The 22391-nt window shown below is 38.0% G+C and overlaps 1 protein-coding gene across 1 annotated transcript; it reads left to right on the top strand.

Moving 5' to 3' along the window:
* The first annotated feature begins 5641 nt into the window (after window positions 1-5641).
* LOC135710817 (adenosine deaminase 2-like) lies at window positions 5642-17575 on the top strand. The gene is made up of 2 exons (XM_065233505.1): window positions 5642-6880; window positions 16966-17575. Exons 1-2 carry the CDS (start codon window positions 5843-5845, stop codon window positions 17395-17397), a joined length of 1470 nt encoding a protein of 489 aa, XP_065089577.1. The 5' UTR covers window positions 5642-5842; the 3' UTR covers window positions 17398-17575.
* Window positions 17576-22391: the final 4816 nt, after the last annotated feature.

Here is a 22391-nt window from a genome sequence, read left to right as displayed (position 1 = left end):
TTAAGTCTTTTGTACTCATCTTGACACCTAAGTGCAACCAGTCACAATTGAGTTCTTTACGAAGTATCCAATTTTATGTCTTATAGAAAGACATCGTTTTGAGTTGAATGTAACTATTTCAAGAAGAGTGGACATTAGGTAAATATTACTTAAAAGTAAGTATTCATTTAAAAATTATTGAAATTAGATATTATTCAATTGTTTTTCTCCAAAACTGCAATTTAGTATTAAACCCAATACAGTAGTTTTATTTATTGATGTTAAAATAAATCATGTTACAAAGGTAATTAAAAACTAAGAAGTTATGACAATATTGAATTTAATTTGAGCTGGTCGGGTTCGTTTCTCACTGGTCAGGCTCATCGTCGGCTTTTTCAATTGGATCGCACAGCAATTTTTTGGAAAATCATCATCCGGCCGGTGGAGGCCATTTTGCTCATAAATGATCATCTTACCTGACCCGAGGCCTAACCAATAAATGGAGCAAGGATGCCTCTCAGTGATTCCAGAAATCGCACGGAAATCTATAAAGTTGAATGAAGTTGAAAATACCCTTACAATTTATGTTATTTAATTTACCATTTACCTTCTTCGGTTTAGTTCCAGACGAGGTTTTAGCAGCAAATTTCACCAACTGCACATTGTTGAATTTGATTTCGGAAGTGCAAATTCTGCTGCAGGCTACTTGCCCGAAAAGAACATGGCCACACGTTGGGATTTTTCATCCAAAATGAAATGTCATTTCAACACTTGATTCTGGATACTTTAAAGCACGGAAATCAAAACAACTTAAAATAAAGATAGAAAGCCCTCAAAAGTAGCAACCCTCACAAGACTACTGTTTGAGTACAATTAACATAAGTGTAATTGTTTTGGCTACACCTCAAGATTATGTTAAAAGTACCTAAATATCAATGAGAACAGAATTGTATCCAACACAGTACTGTTAACGGAGTACATAATTTTAGGTACTTTCTATCTCGATTTTGAGTTGTATTGTTTCTCCGTGTACAAAACTGTGGACCCCGCTTATCTGAATGACACTTCGTGCATATTAACGGGGCTTATTTTTATTTTGAACTTCTTGTAACCCTATGACCATTAGAATTTTGAGTTTCTGGTAGCATTATTTGCGGTTTTGTTTTGTTCTGCTTTCCATTTAGCATCGTTTCATTACGCTTTATTATTTATTACGCAATTACAGCGGAAGCGGAACGGCAGCACGAAAAGCGGAAAAGCCCAATCTGAGTAAGCCTACTTGTCAGATTGAAAACTATTCAGAACAAAATTGACTCCGGCTAGTCATCTTGATGTCATTTGTGACAACTACCAAACTGCTCATAAAGACGACTCGAAAGACCATAATGAATAAAAACTGAAAATGTTCATGCATTTCCAAATGGTTTCCCACCATTCCCATATATTCGAAAGTGACTGGCCCTCTGGATGTGGATGATGTCAAAACAACTAAACATGATTAATTGAGTACATGGGACTTTACTTACTTTTGGCTTCCTTGGGTGAAATTAACTTTTTTTCGTGTTTTTGTTTTCCGTACTGAATACCAATGCTACCGACGCCCGAGAAGCAGCTTCCACACCCATCCTTCGTAATCAGAGATTTTGCACCTCTGAAAATCCCGGCGGCGCTTGAGATATAAACTTAATTTTGACTATTTTTTTCTTACCGTGTAGTTAAATTTTAATCAACAGTGAGTTGTTTTTGATAGCCTTGTTACGCTCAATTTACAGTGTAGTAGTCACCTTTCGCGTCACTAGAGCCGCTAGTGTCGGGAAAAATCGTGTCTTGGGGATAATAGAAGAGTGAACCATATTGTTAATTTATAATATTTGATAGTACGTTGTTTATCCCAGTGTGCATTGTAACGTCACGTAGAATGTGTTAATTGAACAACTTTGATGTAGACTAAGTCGATACTAATGGCCAGGATCATTCTGCAACGTTGTTTTGAACCCTATTATTTTTTTTATTAATGTTTACCCGTTCGTTCGTACTACCTATGCAAGTAAAAATAAGCTTCATGAAAGCTTTGGACGTCCATGAATTTTCAGAGCATGCTGTTAGTCTGTATGCTATCTTAGACACCCACCTTTTGTAGACGCCACCTAGTTTTTGACACGGCAGTTAAGATACCATTTTTAAAATTTAAAACCATTGGGTCGTAGAGAATTCAATAGACTTGGCTATTGTGCTTAACACATTGTACAACTTCGTTTATTCTCTCGAATCTGCCAATAAGAAGAAATTACGCAGTAGTTTTTAGGCACGACTCAAGCTACTCCGCGTCTATCGAATCATTTGAGTGGAGTGCTTTGAAATTATCATAAGTTGATAATTGCTGATTTAAGTTTAAGACAATAGATTGAACTTTACAGCGCAACATCTAAACTCGAAGTAAGTTCGGGCGGTTTGTGAATTTTGATGATTTAAATCCATTTAAATAATTTCCACACTTTATGAATTTGTCGAGTGCAGGATCATATTTTGATCAAAATAGAAATTGATATTGGATATATATTGTGAAGTTGGTGAAATTTGAAATTCAGGTAAGCCTAATTAGTTAGTAGTAAATTGGTGAGAAAATTATGTGAAATTTCCGCGTTAACAGGCCCTCCTTGCCCAGTCAACGCGGGCGGCTCGTATCGGCTTGTATTGGCTAGTGCTAGATTTGGCAAATATCGTCGAAACTGGAGCGGGCTGTTTCAAGCAGCTAGGACATCCACCGTCTTATGCTGGCTGTTAGTCAAACGGCCATTACGCCCACCCGTTACTGCTACTGCACATTTTCTCGTAGCACAACCGTTCGGCTATGACGCACTACCACTGCTACTGCGCAATTGGTAGCCTTTGTTGGAACGACTCGTCTCGCCAAGTCGTGCGGTGTAAACTGCGTACCGCTACTACAGCTCATCGATCCACTACGCTTGGGGACGCCTGCTATACCCCTTACTTGCCCACGCGCGATACATCTTGGTGCGTAAGCTTTTGGTAACCAACTGATCCTGTTTGAGTTCGCGTACTAGAACGTCGCGGGACATCCGACGAGGGACCGGACGTTGAAGGAACCATGTCAGATCTGCCCGAAAACTGCTCACATTAGTTTTATTTGATCTTGAATGGATATGCTAACACACATAAACTAGAAACGTGACGCCACAGTAGGAAACTGTTAGGTTCTAATGCAATAAATTTCGATTTCCCTTGAATTTTAATTAACAAATTGCTAGCTCGATAAATTTAGGTTTAGTATATTCGGGTTTTGTCCAATTAAGCTGAATAAAATAAAAATTACTTCTAGTTTAGATTACTAACTCCACACATCTTTTGCGTCACGTTATTTGTATATGTTTATATTTGTTAGATTGGTTTGGGTTTAAATAACTATTGCATATTTCCCCTTGGTTGACTTTAAAGAATCATTTCATTTTCACGGTTTGAATTTGTGTATTTAAATTTGAGTATCTTAATCTGATTGGTTGGCTTTAGACGTTTGGGTCAAAATAAGTAAGTTCGTTTGTGTCAACATCTGAGTGACCTGCCCTGAGAAGGGAAGTTTCTTGCCGGGTAATTAAGAACGAGTTGACGGTCCTTCTTTGAAAGGTGACGCTTAAGCCGGCAGCTTAGCGTAACACGGAGAGCGTTACAATTCGATATGAGATAAATCAATAGGTTTGGTCACAAGTGCCATCTAGTGAGTATATTTTTAAGTATTCCACCCGTCACACAGTGGAAAAAAATCAAAAAAACATGGGACATGGCCTTTTGCGACAAAACTATTGAGTGTAGCATTTTGAGGTGTTCTAGAATATTTCTTCATTTTTGGAGTACTTTACTTGAGTGGATATTTTTTTATTACGGAGGGTGCACACTCAGATAATAATAATAATAGCTTTTATATTTCTTGTAAAAATTGATGAACTTCTATGAAAACATTGTATATGAAGTCATTTTAAGAAACTTTGTTGAAGATGACAATTGTCTATCCCTCAAGTGGACGAAGCTATAGGGTGAAAATGGAGTACAAACGGTAGAACCACCTTGTTTAAATTTACCAAAAATTGCAAGTGTTTTTAAAATGCACATTTTTGCTCGAAATGAATGTAAATGATATTCCATCCCTGGTCATTAGCATCACTATGTCAAAAGAAGAAATTAAAACCCAACTAAACCATAATAGAAATAATAGTATGTAAGTAAAACATTGTAACCATTGTATGTAGTCTACTTTGCTTGACAAAAAAAAACACATTTTAGGAGGCTTAACAGGTCCTGATTTGGAATCATTTAAGTTCTGTGGAGCGAAAATATCAAATTTTGTATTAGTCTAATAACCATTTGACAGAAGATAAAACTAATCTGCGCATCCTCCAGGCCATTCTAGCATAAAGACGCAGTGATTAGTTACTTCATTCATGGCCTCCACTAACAGCATCCAGAACGTAAGGCATTATCGTTAATTTTTTTTAAGCAATAAAACACTCGAGGAGGGCAAATATGTTATAACCCATAACTCGATTGACGTCTCCCCGTGGCCAGTGCACCATGTCGTGCGGGCGTCCTCGCGCGGAAGTCGGAAAACGGCGTGGGAAAATACTCCTTTCCATGTGATCCTGGAACATAAATCGAACAAAAATCCTGATTTGTAATGAAATTAAGGTTAGAAATACGTATTCCGATTTTTTTTTAAATAAGTTTTTTCAAAAGTTGTGGCCTTAGGAAAAAAAAACCCATTTTCACCCTTTTTAGGGTGCATTTTTATGCTTACAAAATCGTGGATTAAAAATCCATTTTTGACAAAATCGAAAATGTGGATACGTATTTCTAAGCAGAATTTAATTTTGAACAAGAAAACCTAGGCGATACCCAAATTTGATGATAACTGGTTAGAGTTATTTCCCACGCCAGTTTGAAAAACCCCGTTTCGAGATAAACGCGTTTAAAGATAAAAATGCTCTCTCAGCGCGCCGGTACATGTTTTAGAAAATCGCTTCGTAAAGCGGTAAGGAAAATTCGGGCGGACTTGGAGTCTTTTCTAAATTAAAGTATACATCCCAAGGAACATTTTAAGCCAAAAAAAATATGCATTTTTTTTTTTGAAAAATAAAAGTGTACTTCCCCTTTAAGTCACTACACACTCATTTAGAATGACAAAAGCAACTGCTGATTGAGTCGCCCAGCAAACGCCTACCAGTAGGTCACACTGTAATCATAATATGTAATGTAATGTTGTACTCATAATCGTATTCTCCACACTTTTCTCTCGCAATTTGCGCGGATCCAGTGCTGCGAGAGCTTCTCGATTCCTTAAGAGAGCGGCAAGCTACAATTACCTGTTTACAATAAACAGCTTCTTGGATCAGAAAACAAAACAAAACAAACCCCCACGCAACCTCGAACAGTCTCCATTTTGATCGGTTGCGAACGACTTACGCGCGAGAAACCACGAGTGTGCAATCCACCCGTTTCTTATCATATCTCTACAGCGACTATAAAAATATCTTTATTCACCCATATGAGAGAGAGGCGGGCAAACGACTCACACCGCTTGGAATGGTTTGGATTGGAGCAATATCTGTGTGATTCGCGACATGCTTCTTTATTTCTTCTTGATTGGTTCCGCTGAATGAGAAGAGACTCTCCGCGAACGGTTCGGCTCAGTCACAACCAGAACACTAGGCAGTCAAGGTCTAGTCAAGTGGTTCGTTTAATTTCATACTTCAAGTATTGCTTGGCAATCAGTTTTGGTGCTGACTGCGATTTGGTTGGTAGTAAAGTGCTTGCTTGGAATACAGGTGTGTGCTATATTAATTAGAGAGTTAAAATGCCGCGCATGTCGTATGAGGAGTTCCTGGCTCAACGCACCGAGTTCGTTAGCCAGGAGGAAAGTCGTGCCCTTGGTGCAGATGTGGTGCTGACCGAAGACGAACAAAAGGTGAACGAGCATGTTATGAAGCTGAAGAAAGCCGAATTGGACGTAGGATTCAAATCACCCATCGATTTTGCTCCGTCCCGCCACTTCTTCAAAGTGTTGGATCAGATCAAGAATTCGCCACTGTTCCAGCTAATTCAAAAGATGCCTAAGGGAGGGATCTTGCATGCTCACGATACCGCCATCGGAAGCATGGAACCCGTCATCAAAGCTACTTATCAGAAGTTCCTCTGGCAGAATGGAGATTTCGATAGACCCAGCCCTCCGCATTTCAAGTTTTCAAAAACCAAGCCAGAACCTTTGGATGGTGTTGAATGGCGATCGGTAACCGATGTTCGAAAGGAACTCGGCAATGAAGGCTTCGATGAAAATCTGAGAAGTTTGCTAACGCTCTTCGTCGATAATCCAGAAGTGGCATACCCTTGCATAAGCCATGCTTGGGGTAGGTTCTTCAGTATGTTCATATCCCTGGAACCGATCATTACCTTCAAACCTGTTTGGGAGGAATATTTCACCAACACCCTGAAGGAGCTATACGCAGACAACGTAACTTATCTCGAGTTCCGCGGAGTTTTACCTCCAGTGTACGACTTGGACAATCGTGTCTACTCACCCGAGGAAGTGGTACAGATCTACTACGATCTGTCGGAAAAGTTCAAGAAGGAACATCCGGATTTCGTGGGAGTCAAATTCATCTACGCTCCGATTCGGATGGCCGATGATGCCACCTTCGATGGATATTTGCGGGAGGCGGAAAATTTGCACAAAAAGTTTCCTACCTTTGTGGCCGGGTTCGACTTGGTTGGACAGGAGGATTTGGGACGACCGCTGACGGATTTCAACGAACGATTGCTGAAGCTGAGCTCGTCCATTCAGTTCTTCTTTCATGCCGGCGAAACCAATTGGAACGGGCTATCGGATGATAATTTGGTGAGTTCGAATTACATTAACAGGAAGATTAATTCGTGAAAATATTTTGGAACCATAAATGAATGTTACTTTGCACTGCGCCCGCATATCAAACGAAATGTGTGGGTTCAAATTCAAAATTGGTTGTCTGTGTTCGCAAACTCGTCCGTAACATGGGTAGAACATCTTTTCGTGGTATGTTATGATATGTAAGATCTACCACCGATTCCTAGTCCTGTCTACTTCAAACTAGGGGAACAGCATTTTTCAGTAATCAAAGTAACACATCTTAGTCCTTGTTACTTGACTCGGCTTTGTCCACCGAGGATGATCTTAAAACAATGATAAAAATATTTAGTAAGTCTTCATTTATGTGATTCCTAATCTTCTATTCGTTGTTCCCTAGTTTGAAGTGATTAAGACTAGGGTTCAGATGCATGGTCATTATCGGTGTCACAGTGGTGTTGACTGACAAAGGGATGCGCCTTTGGAGGGTGCTCTCACTCTGCGAAGGGTATAAACAGCGGGACATTTAAATTAGTATTGATTCCTTGCAATGAAGGCAAGAATGACACCTGTAACAAAACCGAATACTATTTTCAAAAGTGATGGAGGAATACGACATGCACTAAACTAAGGACACGGGATATGCTACAATAGACCAAATTACTGGGTACAGTAGTTTCATGTTCCGAATAAAAAAAAAAAAAAAAAAAAGAAATCCAAACCTCGACGGTTTGGTTATTTTTGATCTACGGTTGATCTATGATTTTGTAGACGAAAATCAATAAGTAACCAACTGCGTTTGATTTTGCAAGCTGTGATATTGCAGCTCGGCAGTTTGCCGCATTACGACTTGAACGTGACAGTTTACAACTTCTCTCCTCATGATGTTCGCACTAAACTTGAGTCCATAGACACTTCGAATGGAGCAGGTCCTGATTGTTTAGCTCCAATCTTTATTAAACAATGTGCAGAGTCAGTTGCCTTAGCTGCAAGTTTGCTTTTCAATATATCGTTAGTGGAGGGCATTTTTCCAAGAAGACTGCAGCTATCACTCCCATTCATAAAACTGGTAGTGTTAACGATATTGAAAATTACCGTGCAATTTCCATTTTGAGTTACTTTCCTAAAGTTTTGGAAAGTATTATCCATGATTCGCTGTACCGTAACGCCCATCATGAGAGTCAACACGGATTCGTAAGGAAGCGGTTTACAACAACCAACTTGATGTGCTACGTCAATTCGCTCGTGAATGGTCTGGAAAAGCGTCATCAGGTTGATGCAGTACATGTTGACTTCTCCAAAGCATTGGGCAAAGTTCCACACGCATTGACTGTGGAAAATCTCAAACGTATGGAATTCCCGGAGTGGCTTACTCGGTGGATTGAATCATACTTATCTGACCACAGTGTTTTTGTGCGCCTTGGTGGATCCTGCTCTGAAATGTTCTCTATTACTTCCGGAGTGCCTCAAAGGAGTCACTTAGGGCCACTACTTTTCGTACTGTTTGTGAACGATCTTTGCATACTCATCAAATCACCGAAGTATATGTTCGCTGATGACCTGAAATCCTCTATAGTGGATTGCTGTGCTTTCCAATTGGACATCGACTCTCTTCTTGAATGGTGCTCATTGAACGGAATGGAAGTGAACATTTGCAAATGTAACGTTATTTCATTCAACCGATCGAGGACAACAGCAATTTTCTAGTATAAGTTGTTTTCTTCAAATGTTAACCGAGTATCATCAATCAAGGATCTGGGTGTAATTCTTGACAGCAAGCTCACATTAACCAATCACATAGAAACAACCGCCAAAGCTTACGCGATACTCTACGGGCAAAATAATCCGCTTAATGTTTGTTGCCAGCGATTTAACGAGTCTTGCGACAACTAATGTATCTAAAAACGTTTTTAAAAAAATTATTAGCTCTAGATTAATGAATTAAGCTGTCTGTGCGTTTTTTATACGAAGACGAGTAAAAAACTAAATAAAAAAATACACAAAAAATGTGGGAATAGTTTTAAGGTGGATCATTCAATTCAGAGAATGTACCAATTATTACTATTTATCGTTCTGGCATGCCTGACAACAGTTCGGAAGAGGGGTAGTGGAAGACCAGCCAAATTAATGAACAAAAAAGGACTTCGATCGCTATACAATACTTCAACAACAAAGATTCGATCAGTCAGCGGGACGCCGCGAAAAAGTTAAATTGCACGCATTTTTACATCTGTAAAACATTGAAAAGGATAGTAATAGTTTTTCAAAAGAAAACACCGATCAACAAATTTCGAACGTGAAAACCCAATGCCGTTGGATGACAAGAAATTACTCAGGAAAATGTCTTGTTTTGGATGATGAAAGTCCTCTCTCAAAATCTCACATTCCTGGAAATGATCGATATTATTCAAATAATAGTTGTACAACATCTCAAAATGTAAGATTCGAGTGCAAACACAAGTTTGAACAGAAAGTGATGCTGTATATCGCCATATCGGAGAGAGGAATTTTTCAAGCCTTGGATCAAGCCTAGTGGTTTGGTTATCAACCAAGAAGTAGCCCAGCATAGCATAGCATAACATAAACCAGTTTGCACAATGTATGAGGAGGACTCGAGCTCCAAACTGTTGATAAGAAGGAGACCCACCTTCATCCGTTGCTGTTAGATAGTAATTTGTGATTAATTACTACCTCTTAGATAACGGCGCCGGTGGTGTAGTGGTAAGCGTGATTACCTGTCACCCCAGCAGGCCTGGCCCAAGCAACAATTTTTGTTTTATTTAAGTTTTATAGCAGTTGATATAACCAAATTATAAAACCTTCACTGATTACCACATTGCTTTAACAATCTCCTGAGAACCGCAATACAGCCATGTCATGGCCAATTGGCCCAGTTTTAATGCAGTCATTAAAACTTGATATGCGAACTACTTTAGGAGCATAGGATTTATGTCAGTTTTATCACACTCTAGACGTGATTGTTAAAAATGAAAACATAAAACCTCCTCCAGGTCAGAAAGTTTTAACAGCCTTCTAATGACTACCATAAAACTATATTACAACCGCATAAATCGCTCCTGAAGAAGTTGATAAAACATGATACGCAAAACATTTTGACAACTTTGAAGGTTTTAAGTTGGGGTTTTTGGATGATAGTTAATATTGAGAAATATTTTATTGTGGTTTTATTCTTTCGATGTTTGATGTGAAATCATGATCCTTGTCAGTTGGTAATAATGGCTGATATTATTGTACATTGAAAATAAGACGACTTTATTATAATTTTAAATCAATCTGTATATGCTTCACAGCATGCCGTGCAATATTTATGGTGATTATTATACCAAATAGGAGCATAAATTTAGTGCGCCATATGAATACTAAAAGATAGGGATATTTTTAATTTGTCTGCATTAGCACCATGCATTAAAGAGTCATTCAAAGATTATCTATTTAGTACAAAACTGTTACTACTGTTGAGCAATAACCAGTCACATATTATTTAATTATACATAGATGTATGAAAGTGTTTTATTGCCTATCAGTTAAAGCGTTATTATTCATACTGTGTGAAATTTGTTCATACGGCGACATTTTTTTTTCGTTATAACTTGCTACTCCTTAAAAATACCTCAATATAACATATTCTCCTAGATTGGAATTCTATAGCATAACATAAACCTAATGGTTGTATCTTAGCATTTCGTAGTCCAAATTGAGAGCGTTAAGCTATATTTAAGCTATATAACTAGCTTGCTGGTTTTATTCGGTACAGCGAATCAAAACAAAACAAAAACCATGACCACCTGTCAAATAGTCAACATTCCAAGCGATCCTCCTATTTTCGCTTGTAATCAAGATGTAAGAAATGCTTATTGGATCCACTAAAAGCTTTTTCAATACAAGGTTTAAAGCCGTGATGTCAATACTGGCCATCTCCATCCATGAAACTGTCGGCGTTGCTTTAAGAAGGGTTCGTGGATCTCTCGGAAGTGTATCGGAAAGCCGCTTGTTCAATATTTTTAAGAGCTCCTTCACCGCACTGTGCCTTATGTAGGGATCGTATAACTGTAGTTCCTCCAGGAGTTTCATATTGTCGATCGTCTCATCTTCATCGTGTTCAGAAGCACTGAAGGGGTTTTCATTTCATATATCTGAATAGATTTGTTTTTTATAATGACAAAAAATTTCAGAGTATATTTTGTTGTAGCAGTATATTTCTTATCTGTGAATCTTAGGCCTCTGATAAAGATGATAGTTGTAATGAAGCCAACCACCTTACAGCTACCGTTAAAACTATGAAGTCTGAGTTTTAATTTAGTAGTCATAAAACAGATTTATAGACGACTTGACGGCCTGATTTTATGACAAGCACACAAAACCGTAATACAACCACAGGCTGGAAGGGATGCTATGATAAAACAATGATAAAATAAGAACAAATCTTCCAAGCATTTAGATTGTTACTTGGGTAAGGATATGTTTTCGCGAAAACATATGGATGCAATATCCAACCACACTTTACTGATTCGATGCTTGTCCAAACCATCTCAAAAAAATTAAAATCATTTTTTTTCAATTATTTTCAAACTACATCTTTTCCAGATTGTTGTACTAATAGTGACCAGCAAGTCAATTAATCAAATTGTTAGGCCATTTTCCACAGAGATGGCACTGTTCCGTTGGTAGGAAGTTATAAAAATCTCGATATAGAAATTTAGAGAAGTGGAAATAATTCGCTTTTGATGCATATTTTCAATTATTTCACGGAAATTATTGATAAACAAGCTGCAAATATATAAAAATGATTTTTACCCATACAGCTTTATCCGCTTTACAACCAGTCCTAATTTTGAGAGAGAAAATTCAGTCTCCCAAGCTCAATCTCTCATTAGGCCATGTATTTTGACGACACTATATTTGTGATTTCCCTCTCACAGACTTCAAAATAGAACTTGTTTGGTACCTATATATATTTTATATAGATTCATATAAAATGGGGGGAATCCTGTCAGGGGCACTGCTAATAAAGTATTTTTTGGGCAGAATATGTAAAAAAGGAGGAGCTTCGTATTTCAATCTAACTGCATATATAGAGGTACCATACGTATTTTGACCGCACTGCCTTCTGTTAAAAAATAACAGAACTGCATGCCTGATTTCTGATATATGTCACCACTAAGAACAGCAGTGACATCTGAAGGAAAATTAACGCAGAAGGATGGTAACGCTGATGAATAAACAATTTTGTCAAGCTTCTGCATTAATTTTCCATAAGATGCCCCTGCTGTTGTTTGCAGTGACATCAATCGGAAACTACGAATAATCTTTTTGCCATTAATTATTCATAGAGCACAGTACAGAGCAAAACATTTCAGGTACCTTATATATTATTATGCATTAAGATTAACATAAAAAGTCCCTCCTTTTTTACATATTATGCACAAACATACTTTCTACGCCCTGCCCTTAACTGGAATTCCCACCATTTTTATAAATGGTTGAGGCAGAAAGTATCTTTTGTGCACAATATGTACAAAAGGAGGGACTTCGAATGTTAATCTAAATGCATATATATAGAGGTACCAGACATATTTTGCAGTGTCAGGTACTCTATGTTGTAGTCTGAGGGAAATCTTAAATCAGAATACATGGCATGTTGAGTTGATTGAATTGGATAAAATTGGAATTTGTTGGCTCAATAATGTAAGAGAAAAACTTTTTTTTTATTTTGTTTAACAATAACTTCAGGGAAAAACCTAAACTACAAAGTTCATGAACGATTGCTTTAGGAGTCGTCAACTTTTTTTGATCATAATATGCTTCAAAAGCGTATTATTTTCCCCTTTTCAAATTTATATATGGGGATTTTTATTAATTACTACCAATGGAACAGCGCCATCTGTGTGAAAAATAGCCTTGACTTGATGGTTCAGACTTCTCTGCCACCGCTTGTATTCGTAAGCGGTTTCACTGGTTTAAAATATAAAAAAAAACCGCTGTCAGATCGAACACTTTGTCAGATGATTTAGTGGATGAAAATAATAAACAAACAGCTTGGTACACGACTAAACTAGTAAATTTGTATTGATATGACAACTTAGTGATTCACTGTGTCGTGACCGGACCGAGGTTTCCAGCCTCGGTCACGGTTACACGAATCCGCGATGTTCTCGGCTGCTCTCTCCTTGACTGCTGTGCCGCAGTTTCTGCTGCTACTGTTACTGCTGCTGCTACTGCTGCTTCTCCATAAATATTTGTCACAAAAATGTCCTCAACGAGCTAAGGTACCTCATATTTATACCTGCTAACCTATCAAAATTCTCTAACCAATGAGATTCCGTTTACATACGGACTATCATGCTTAACGCTCACTCGATTCTACTCATTATTTATTCAACCCCTCTTCCCCTCTTCTACTCTCCTTAATTGAGAAAGGGGGGCATTATATCCACCCATTCGGGGAAATTTCATCTACTCTCTCGGGGGACTTTCAACTACCCTCTCAGAGAAATTTCATCCATCAGGTCATAATTATCTTCAAACTTTCCGCCTACTTCAGTATCTTCTACATTATCATCGATATCAATCCCCACAATTAAATCCACTTTAAAAAATGCCATCAAAATTCTATAATAATCATCTCCAATACGGTTATCAGCTCCTACATTGCTATTGCCATCTACTTTTAAATTTTACAAACCATCATCTTCAAAGTTGCCATTATCTTCAACACCATTATCAACTGGAAAGTGTAACGCATTTAAATCTCATTCAAAGCTTGTCAAAATATCTCAAGCTAGCAAATCAATCTTCGATAAATGTACCTTCATTTTATACATCTCCATCTTCATTAATTTTCAATCTCTGTACTCATCATGGGTGCATCTTATTACTGAGAATCAAGATCTCCTGTATTAACACTTTGGCTAGAAGACCGCTCGCTTCTACTGTTCATGTTCAACCTCGGAAATCTCTCGCTCCGGTAATTTTCAAAAAATTATTATATATATATTATATATATATATTATATATATATATTTTAGAAGGCCTTACTATTTATCTATTTTGCCTTGGAGTCTTCTCACATCACTAGAGATGAACTAGCCTAAGGCTAAAAATCTCTTTAATAAAGTTAAAAAAAAAAAATTCTCACGTTTTGCCTCGGAGACCTCTCACTCCGAAAATTTTCAAGAATTCTACTATTATCACTATTTTTTAGCATACAATACATCAGGTCATGGTAATTATTTTGCTTAATTTCTTCAGAGTACTTTTCCATTTATTATGTCGTATTAATTCTTATTTACCATCCATCAGGTCATGCTAATTCTTATTTACCATCCATCAGGTTATGGTAATTCTTATTTACCATCCATCAGGTAATGGTAATTTTTATTAACCATCCATCAGGTCATGGTAATTCTTATTTACCATCCATCAGGTCATGGTAATTATTATTTATGATCCATCAAGTCATGGTAATTCTTATTTACCATCCATCAGGTCATGGTAATTCTTATTTACCATCCATCAGGTCATGGTAATTCTTATTTACCATCCATCAGGGCATGGCAATTCTTATTTACCATCCATCAGGTCATGGTAATTCTTATTTACCATCCATCAGGTCATGGTAGTTCTTATTTACTATCCAGTAGGTCATGGTAATACTTATTTACCATCTATCAGGTCATGGTAATTCTTATTAACCATCCATCAGGCCATGGTAATTCTTATTAACCATCCATCAGGTCATGGTAATTCTTATTTACCATCCATCAGGTCATGGTAATTCTTATTAACCATCCATCAGGTCATGGTAATTCTTATTTACCATCTATCAGGTCATGGTTATTCTTATTTACCATCCATCAGGTCATGGCAATAATACTCCGAAAATTTTCTCAGTGTATTTTTTCCATTTCACCATACTCACTTTAACACTATATGCTGCTACCGGCTCCGCCATTGTTGTGACCGGACCGAGGTTTCCAGCCTCGGTCACGGTTACACGAATCCGCGATGTTCTCGGGTGCTCTCTCCTTGACTGCTGTGCCGCAGTTCCTGCTGCTACTGTTACTGCTGCTGCTACTGCTGCTGCTACTGCTGCTGCTACTGCTGCTGCTATTGCTGCTGCTACTGCTGCTGCTACTGCTGCTGCTACTGCTGCTGCTACTGCTGCTTCTCCATAAAAATTCGTCACAAGAATGACCTCAACGAGCTTAGGTACCTCATTATACCTGGCTAACCTATCAAAATTCTCTAACCAATGAGATTCCGTTTACATACGGACCACAGACAAGCAGACGTAACTCTTCATTGTGTATCTTCGTTCACGCATTTAACGGTTGATTTGAATATTATCAGTTCCGCGAACTACTCACCGCAGCGCTGCCATCGGATCACTTTGTCGTTTCTATCCATTCTATAGAACTTTTATGCAATATTGTTTGCGAGTTACCGAGCAAGCTTGTTTTCCACGAGAAGCCTAAAAGATGTCGCTACTGAGGTCCTATGTTTTGAGATACTATGTTTTCATGAAAAACTTTTTCAAAGAGTTACGTCTGTTTGTCTGTGTACGGACTATCACGCTTCACGCTCACTCGATTCTACTCATTATTTATTCTACACTAACTTTATCTACTACACACTGGTCACCCTAAGTGATGCCCCATAGCTTCGACCAGCTTTCGACTGTCTGGCTGAACAAGTGGAAGCTATTTGACAAAAATGGTGTATGGATGAAGATTTCCGTTACTCTTTCTCTCCCTCTGTTAATGTGGTGTTTACATCTGTACGGATTTCCTAGCGCTAGTGTACTAGCACTGTGCCAAAGAGTAACAAGCATAATGTAAACCGGGCTTCAGCGAGTACCAACATGAGATTTCAGGAGCAACTGAAATTCGAGCTAGTTGGCAAGTACACTAACGCTAGCAAATCCGCACAGATGTAAACCGACTTGCTCCACTGTCGGGCTGGGCCGATGGTGGTGGTGGATGCGATTTTGCAGAAGCATTTTGGAACGACGAAGATTTCTTCTCACTACACCGTGCAGTGCCTGGGCCGGAAGGTATTTGCGGTGGTATGAGAGAATAAACTAGCTATAGTTTCCTCTTTCTTACCAACGCAAATCCCACGCTGCACAGTGCAGTGTGCAATCCCTTTTTGCTGCTCCTCCTTTCCGTCTACTCTGGCGGAGATCTGCTAGCTTCGACCAGCTCAACTATTTGACAGCAACTGATGGTGGAAGCTTGACTTCAAATTATGTTTATTTCTTGAATTTGTGTGGTTTACATGTATGAATGTTTAAGTGACACAGATGCGTCTTTTCAACTTAGTTCATTACCTTAGTTCAAAAACTGATGGTGGGAGTGACTTGGTAGACCCTTTTGTAGACGAAAATTCTGGCTGCTCTTCCTCTTCCACTATCCCTGCGTAATCAGTTTACGCTGAGCTCCGATCAGATTACCAGAAAGCACTGCGATGGAAAATTTGCGCACCAGCTGGAATTTGATGTCCGTGCAAGAGAATATAAATCTACTTTATTCAGTGGTGTCGCGTAATTTCACTTTTTACCTGTGCCCAACTTTCAAAAACAGATTTAATGGCATATTGATACTCGAATCGGTTGAAAGACACACTTAATCTTCTAGTTAACTCGATATCTATCCATTGCAAGCAATATTTTGATAATTGTTTATGTTTTGGGAATTGGTGTACAGGTAGATTGAGGTTAAGGTGACGCCACTGATTTTATTCCAATCGGGTTCTTAAAAAAAGCTTCCACACAATAACAAGCACATTATTACCCATCAAACCGATACCGGGCATCATTCCCGGCTGCATGCTCATTATCGCATAACGAACAGTTGATAAGCAACCGGGACGGTTGCCAGGCCATAAGCCCTCAAAAAAAAAAAGTTATATATTTTGCGTACTGATAAGCGATAATTGATGGTGACGATTAATCACATCGTCTTAAGTGCCTACCGAAACACGCTGCCATAATCCATACCAATTTACACCCGATTTGCCAAGACAACAATGGCGGTGGTTGAAGTTCTATCAGCGTTAATTAATTAACCTATTTCACACAGATCGATGCCGTCCTGCTGGGAGCGAAGCGTATCGGACATGGATTTGCTGCCGTTAAACATCCACGGGTGATGGAGGAGCTCAAGAAGCGCAACATCTGCATCGAACTGAATCCCATCTCCAATCAGGTTCTGAAACTGGTGGACGATTGCCGCAACCATGCGGGTGCGATTTACTTCTCGGACAACTATCCGGTAGTGGTTTCCTCGGATGATCCTGCCTTCTGGTGCGCATCTCCACTGTCGCACGATTTCTACGTAGCATTCCTAGGACTGGCATCGGCTCGACAGGATCTACGACTGCTCAAGAAGCTGGCACTCAACTCGATCGAGTACAGCGGGATGACCAAGGCGGAAAAGGTGGAAGCCAAGCTCAAATGGAACGTTGCCTGGAACCACTTCATCGATCAGACACTCAAGACAATCGATCAGTAGGGGGGATGATATCTTTACAAACTCAGTATTCATCCGTCAGCATCGTAGCATCAGAGACATTCGAGCGAGCATCATTCCATCAAGTGAACCTAAATTCAATGTTATCTCATGCCATTCGTATGTCTTCCGTTCGGGGGCCTTATCTTAGAGGGACAATAAAATGTTGGCAGCGATATGGCTATGATATGTGTTTTATTTTTAACCGGTAATAGACGGGTTATGATTACTGTTGGCGTCAATTTAGATGGACCCATGAGAAAAGGTCAGTACCTAAAGATGTCATTGAATTATTAGACAATCAAACGAGCTGAAATATTGACACATTTTTCAGGCGGTAAACGAAACATAAGTCGATAATAGTTATTGCACCGTAGCTCGAAAATAATCTCAACGGAATCTATGATTTATGACATGAAATGGGTCAGCCTTGCAGTTACTAGAGGTTTATCTCAATGTTATCGTTTGGTTGATAACAGTTGTATTAGCTATTGCCTTGGTGCCTTTAATTTCTATACAACCGACTTTTCGTCCATTTGGCATTTTGTCCAACTCGACCGTTTCGTTTCGTAGAAATACTCAGTAAACAACAGTAAAAGAATCAATTTTTCCCCCGTCAAAATAGAACACAAAACAAAAAGGAAGCATTCCACTCGTTCGCCCAGCAACCCTCCGACACTGTCCGGAAAGGAGCTAAATGAACGAAGGAAAAGTATCATCCTGCAATACAACGTGCTCCGGTAAGTGAGTCAGTCGTCGGCCGGGTGGGAGTATCGGCTAGTGGAAATGAATAGGCTACCACTTTTCAAGAGATTCCGGGAAAAAATTGTTCTCCGGAGAAAGCTCTTTTCTTCGGGCTAGCATTTAAACGTGACCCAAATCCACGATGACTTTGTACGGGCTCACGACGAGCGCAATTGAGGGTGCCACGTGGGGGCATCCAAAGTGGAGGTGGGTGGGCGTAAGAGATATGATTGGATTTATTTGCAGTACGCTATCCACCCTCTCTAGGACGAAGTCCGGCGATCCTTTTTCGTGAATGGAACAAAAGATACAAGTTACTCTTCTCCGTGGCAATAGCGAGCAATAACTTTATCTGAAGCATTTGTAGGTTTAATTTTCTGCACAAAAAGCAGAACATCCATCACCATAATGTATCGCTAGTGTTTGGGTGGACGAACGAAAATGGAAAACTCCCGCCCACGTGCATGAGCAGAACTGTATCATTGAGCTTTTCTGACTTCGAGAAAGACGACAAACTTTGGTTGCTCGTTTGGCTGTCTAAATAGAGCCATTCACCCGAGGTGGGAACGAATCCCAGCCAAGGGAAGGGATATCAAAAATTTGTCACTGAAGCTCACCACACATACCTACACCAATTGACCGGGCCACAGGAAGGAAGAGGGAAAACTTTTGCCACGAATAAACGGACCAGAAATTAATTTTAATTATATCAATCGACTTGGGTTATTCATCGGAAGAGACGGGTGGAAAATGGAAGCAGCACAGACAGGAATATCTATGGCTCTGTTAAACTAGTACCGTAGTGGAATGGACAATTTTCTTAAGAGCTCTTGATTTGGATGATGCAGAAACAAGATTTTTCGATTGAACTTGTCCACCTCCAATTGCTCTTCTATTTCTTGTGTATGAGTATGGAGAAGGGGCATTGGCGAACTTTGACTATATGTTTAGTATTACCTCTGCGTGAAGTCAACGATTTACATAGTTGAAGAGGCTAATTTCAAATAACAGACAAAAGTGGTAATTTTTATACGATAGATAGAGGAGACGAAAGTCTAGAGTTGATAGTTTCGTAAGAGTACGGCAGTGTGAAAATTGCATATAGATAGTAGATAGCGAGCTAGGACAACTTTTAAGGAAGGTACAAATCGGTTTTTTCATCTCTCTTTACCAAACTCCCCCTTTGGTGAGGGATGGTGAGGGGTGTCTCCCCCCTGCCACCACTGGCAAAAAGAGAAGAACGCTGTACCAACGATGTGTTTGAAACGATTGGCGTAGCTAGAAAATTTATCTGGAGGGGGCCAAAGTGGGACCTGTTGCACTTTTTTAATTTTGCAAAACTACGGTTAAATAAAAACTCACTCAAATTACGTCAAGGCAACTTATTTTTGAGTACATTTTTTCTGTGACCAATAATATGACATTGAGGCTTACTATTATTTTAATGGTGAAACAAAATATTTGATTACATTTATTCCATAACAACTATTGAGACCTCGATTGAGAGAGCCTTAAACGCTTACTGGTTTTGAACAAGCAATGATCGTTTGTTCATGGTTTTTGTAGTGAAAGCACAGTCGGGAACTTGTAAATGTAAGCATCTCAAACTTAAGAAAATTCTCAGAGTAAGATAATTTCAATTTTGTAAGTAGCTGTTTTTACATTTTGAATACTTCGCCATTAAATTCTGGGAGTTTGAATTTTATAATTTTATAAAATTTTGACAGTTTCAAGGTATAGTGCACACAAAATAAATTAAATACATTTAATACGTAGGAAAATGTTCAACATACACAATTTTTTGACGTAGGACTACGTCTGTGATTTTTTTTTTAGGGGGCACACTTTGTGCAAACCGAAAATAAAACATGTAACAAAATTATGAAAGAATTTGAACGTTAATAACTCAGCTGCCCCAGAACCAATTGCAATAATTTTATCACCAATCGATTAGAAATATTTCTACGCATCGATAGCATTGCATTCAACTGATGATTTTCAACAAGAAACTATTGAAAACATGGGAAATGTTAAGCATTGTCCAAAAGCGTTGAAATAACTAACAAATCCACTAAATACTTACATGCATATGCTGCAGATGCACAATTCTTAACACTGTTCATGTTAAAATAAAAATGGTTTTGGGATCCCAAACCCATATGTTTTCACGATTTTGTAACTAATAAAAAAAGATATCTCTGATACAAATTGTAAGCATCAATTCTTCCAATACAAATGTTAATAAAAGTCAACGAATTTAGATCAACTGTCTTTATTATAAGACTAAGATAAAATTGCTAGATGCTTCCTAGACAGTCATTTCATTTAAATTCTAGTACATAAATATTTAAAACAAATAAGAATTTTAATAATTATAATATGTTTGACCTAATGAAAAGTGCCAATAAAACTCCACAAAACAAATGTGCCTGATAAAAAAAAAATAAGACGAAATTTTGTTCACAATAAATTTAATGGATTTAAAAAAGTTTTCGATAGCATAGGCTAAGACATGGTTTAAATCGGGGGGCTAAAAGTCTCCTAAATAAAGATAAAAAAAAAGTTTTAAAAAAAATTAAGATTTTAAAATTTCAAAAAATCTTGAAATGTGGCAAACCTTGTGAATAATCAGGATATAATTTAATTTCATCAGGTTTTTAAGATACCAGATTTTGAATGTCATGATTCCGATAAGTGAAGAGAAAAAAAAGTATTAACGCATTTATCCAGAACAATTTATTATTCGATGCATTGGACTAACCAACATTCGTAGGTATATATAAAATCAAGATTTAGCTATATTTATAATCGAAAGGAATGAACTCAAAACTTGAATGATTGTTAGTTGTGGTTTAACCCATTTGGTATCAATTTATTATTTAATCGTAAGAGCATTTTCAGGTAATTTATTTCATCAAAAAAATACACAGAACAAACACGGAATGTTGTATGTGCTAATCCATGCAAACTATCCTGCAGTGAATTCTGGACAAACAATTCATCGAAAAGAAAGAAAATTATGCATATTAGGTATATGCAGAAAATGAAATTTCTGCGCCGGCGTTCAGCTGCTGGAGTGAAAATTTTTGACATATAGCTAAGCCACCAAGGCACGGGTCTTCCCTTTAAAGAATGTACAAATATGACCATAAAATCAAGATTCATCATTCAAGATTCCATCTGATTCCATTAGCTGTAAAACTTTTGAATACTTCCTGACCAATCTACAAACTATCAAATATTCAGTGAACCTTACTAATATCTTCGACTACATGGAGATCTTTCGAATATTTCCTGCTGTCTAGGAAGGATGTCTGAAAGAATTTTCTGTTACTTATGTAACGTTTTCTGAACATCTACAAAACTTATGTTTGACAAAATTTCCTTAACTTCTACGAAGATCCCTGAATTTATTTCAAATTCCATATATTTTTCCATCCCTCTTAATTCTACATCTACAAAATCTCTGAACATCTTTGCACTTCTGGAAAGACACCTCCAAGAAGTTCATGGAGCTTTTTTGGAGTAAGATCTCTGAAAAACTGCAACGATGTTCCCTAAACTAAAGCGAAGATCACTGAAGTTTTTAGAAGGGATAGAACTATTTTAGATATTTTACAAAATTCCCTGAACTTTTTTAAAAATTCCTTACACTTATACGAAATTTTACGCAGCTCCTCAAAATGCTACGAAATTCGAAAAACTTCTATAAAGTTGCCTGCATTTCTACGTTCCTCGTTGATTTTTCGTGAACATGAACGAAATTTCTTGAATTTGTACGTAATTTCCACAACTATTCCAAGTCCATGAGGAAAAAAAAACCTGAAATTATGTGGAGGTTGCCGATCAATAATGAGCTTCTCAAAAATAAATTAATGTTCCTTTAACTTCTACGAAGCTCCTTAAATTTAAATGAATTCTCTACTTCAGACTTTTTCTAAGTTCCTTTTTTTGAAGAATTTTTCTAAGGGTCAACGAAGTTCCCAGAATTTCTACCAAATTTACTCAATTTATACGATCTTCCCTGAACTTATATTTGAAGTTATACGAAGCTCCCACAAGTTTAAGAAAAATCCCTGTGCTCATGGCCAATGTGTAGAGCCTGAAGACGTCAAAACTGTTTCTTCTAGTCCAGAACATAGCAAAAGTAATCAACATAAAGGACTTTGAAAAATCGTTGTTGGTGTTCCAATTTTATTAATCACTGTTAAATAGTACCATCGAACTTAACAAGCTTGACAAAATACCGGAGA

Source organism: Ochlerotatus camptorhynchus, unplaced genomic scaffold, assembly GCF_037179485.1.
Source record: "Ochlerotatus camptorhynchus isolate MF236.1 unplaced genomic scaffold, CSIRO-AGI_Acam_v1.1 ptg000403l, whole genome shotgun sequence".
In the NCBI taxonomy this organism is placed as follows: Eukaryota; Metazoa; Arthropoda; class Insecta; order Diptera; family Culicidae; genus Ochlerotatus; species Ochlerotatus camptorhynchus.
The sequence above is the reverse complement of the archived record's forward strand: the minus strand, read 5'-3'. Positions and strand labels throughout refer to the sequence as shown.

Coding starts and splice junctions, on each gene's coding strand:
- LOC135710817 (XM_065233505.1), top strand. CDS start 5,843: ATGCCGCGCATGTCGTATGAGGAGTTCCTGGCTCAACGCACCGAGTTC. Junction 6,881..16,965: donor GGCTATCGGATGATAATTTG/GTGAGTTCGAAT, acceptor TATTTCACACAG/ATCGATGCCGTCCTGCTGGG.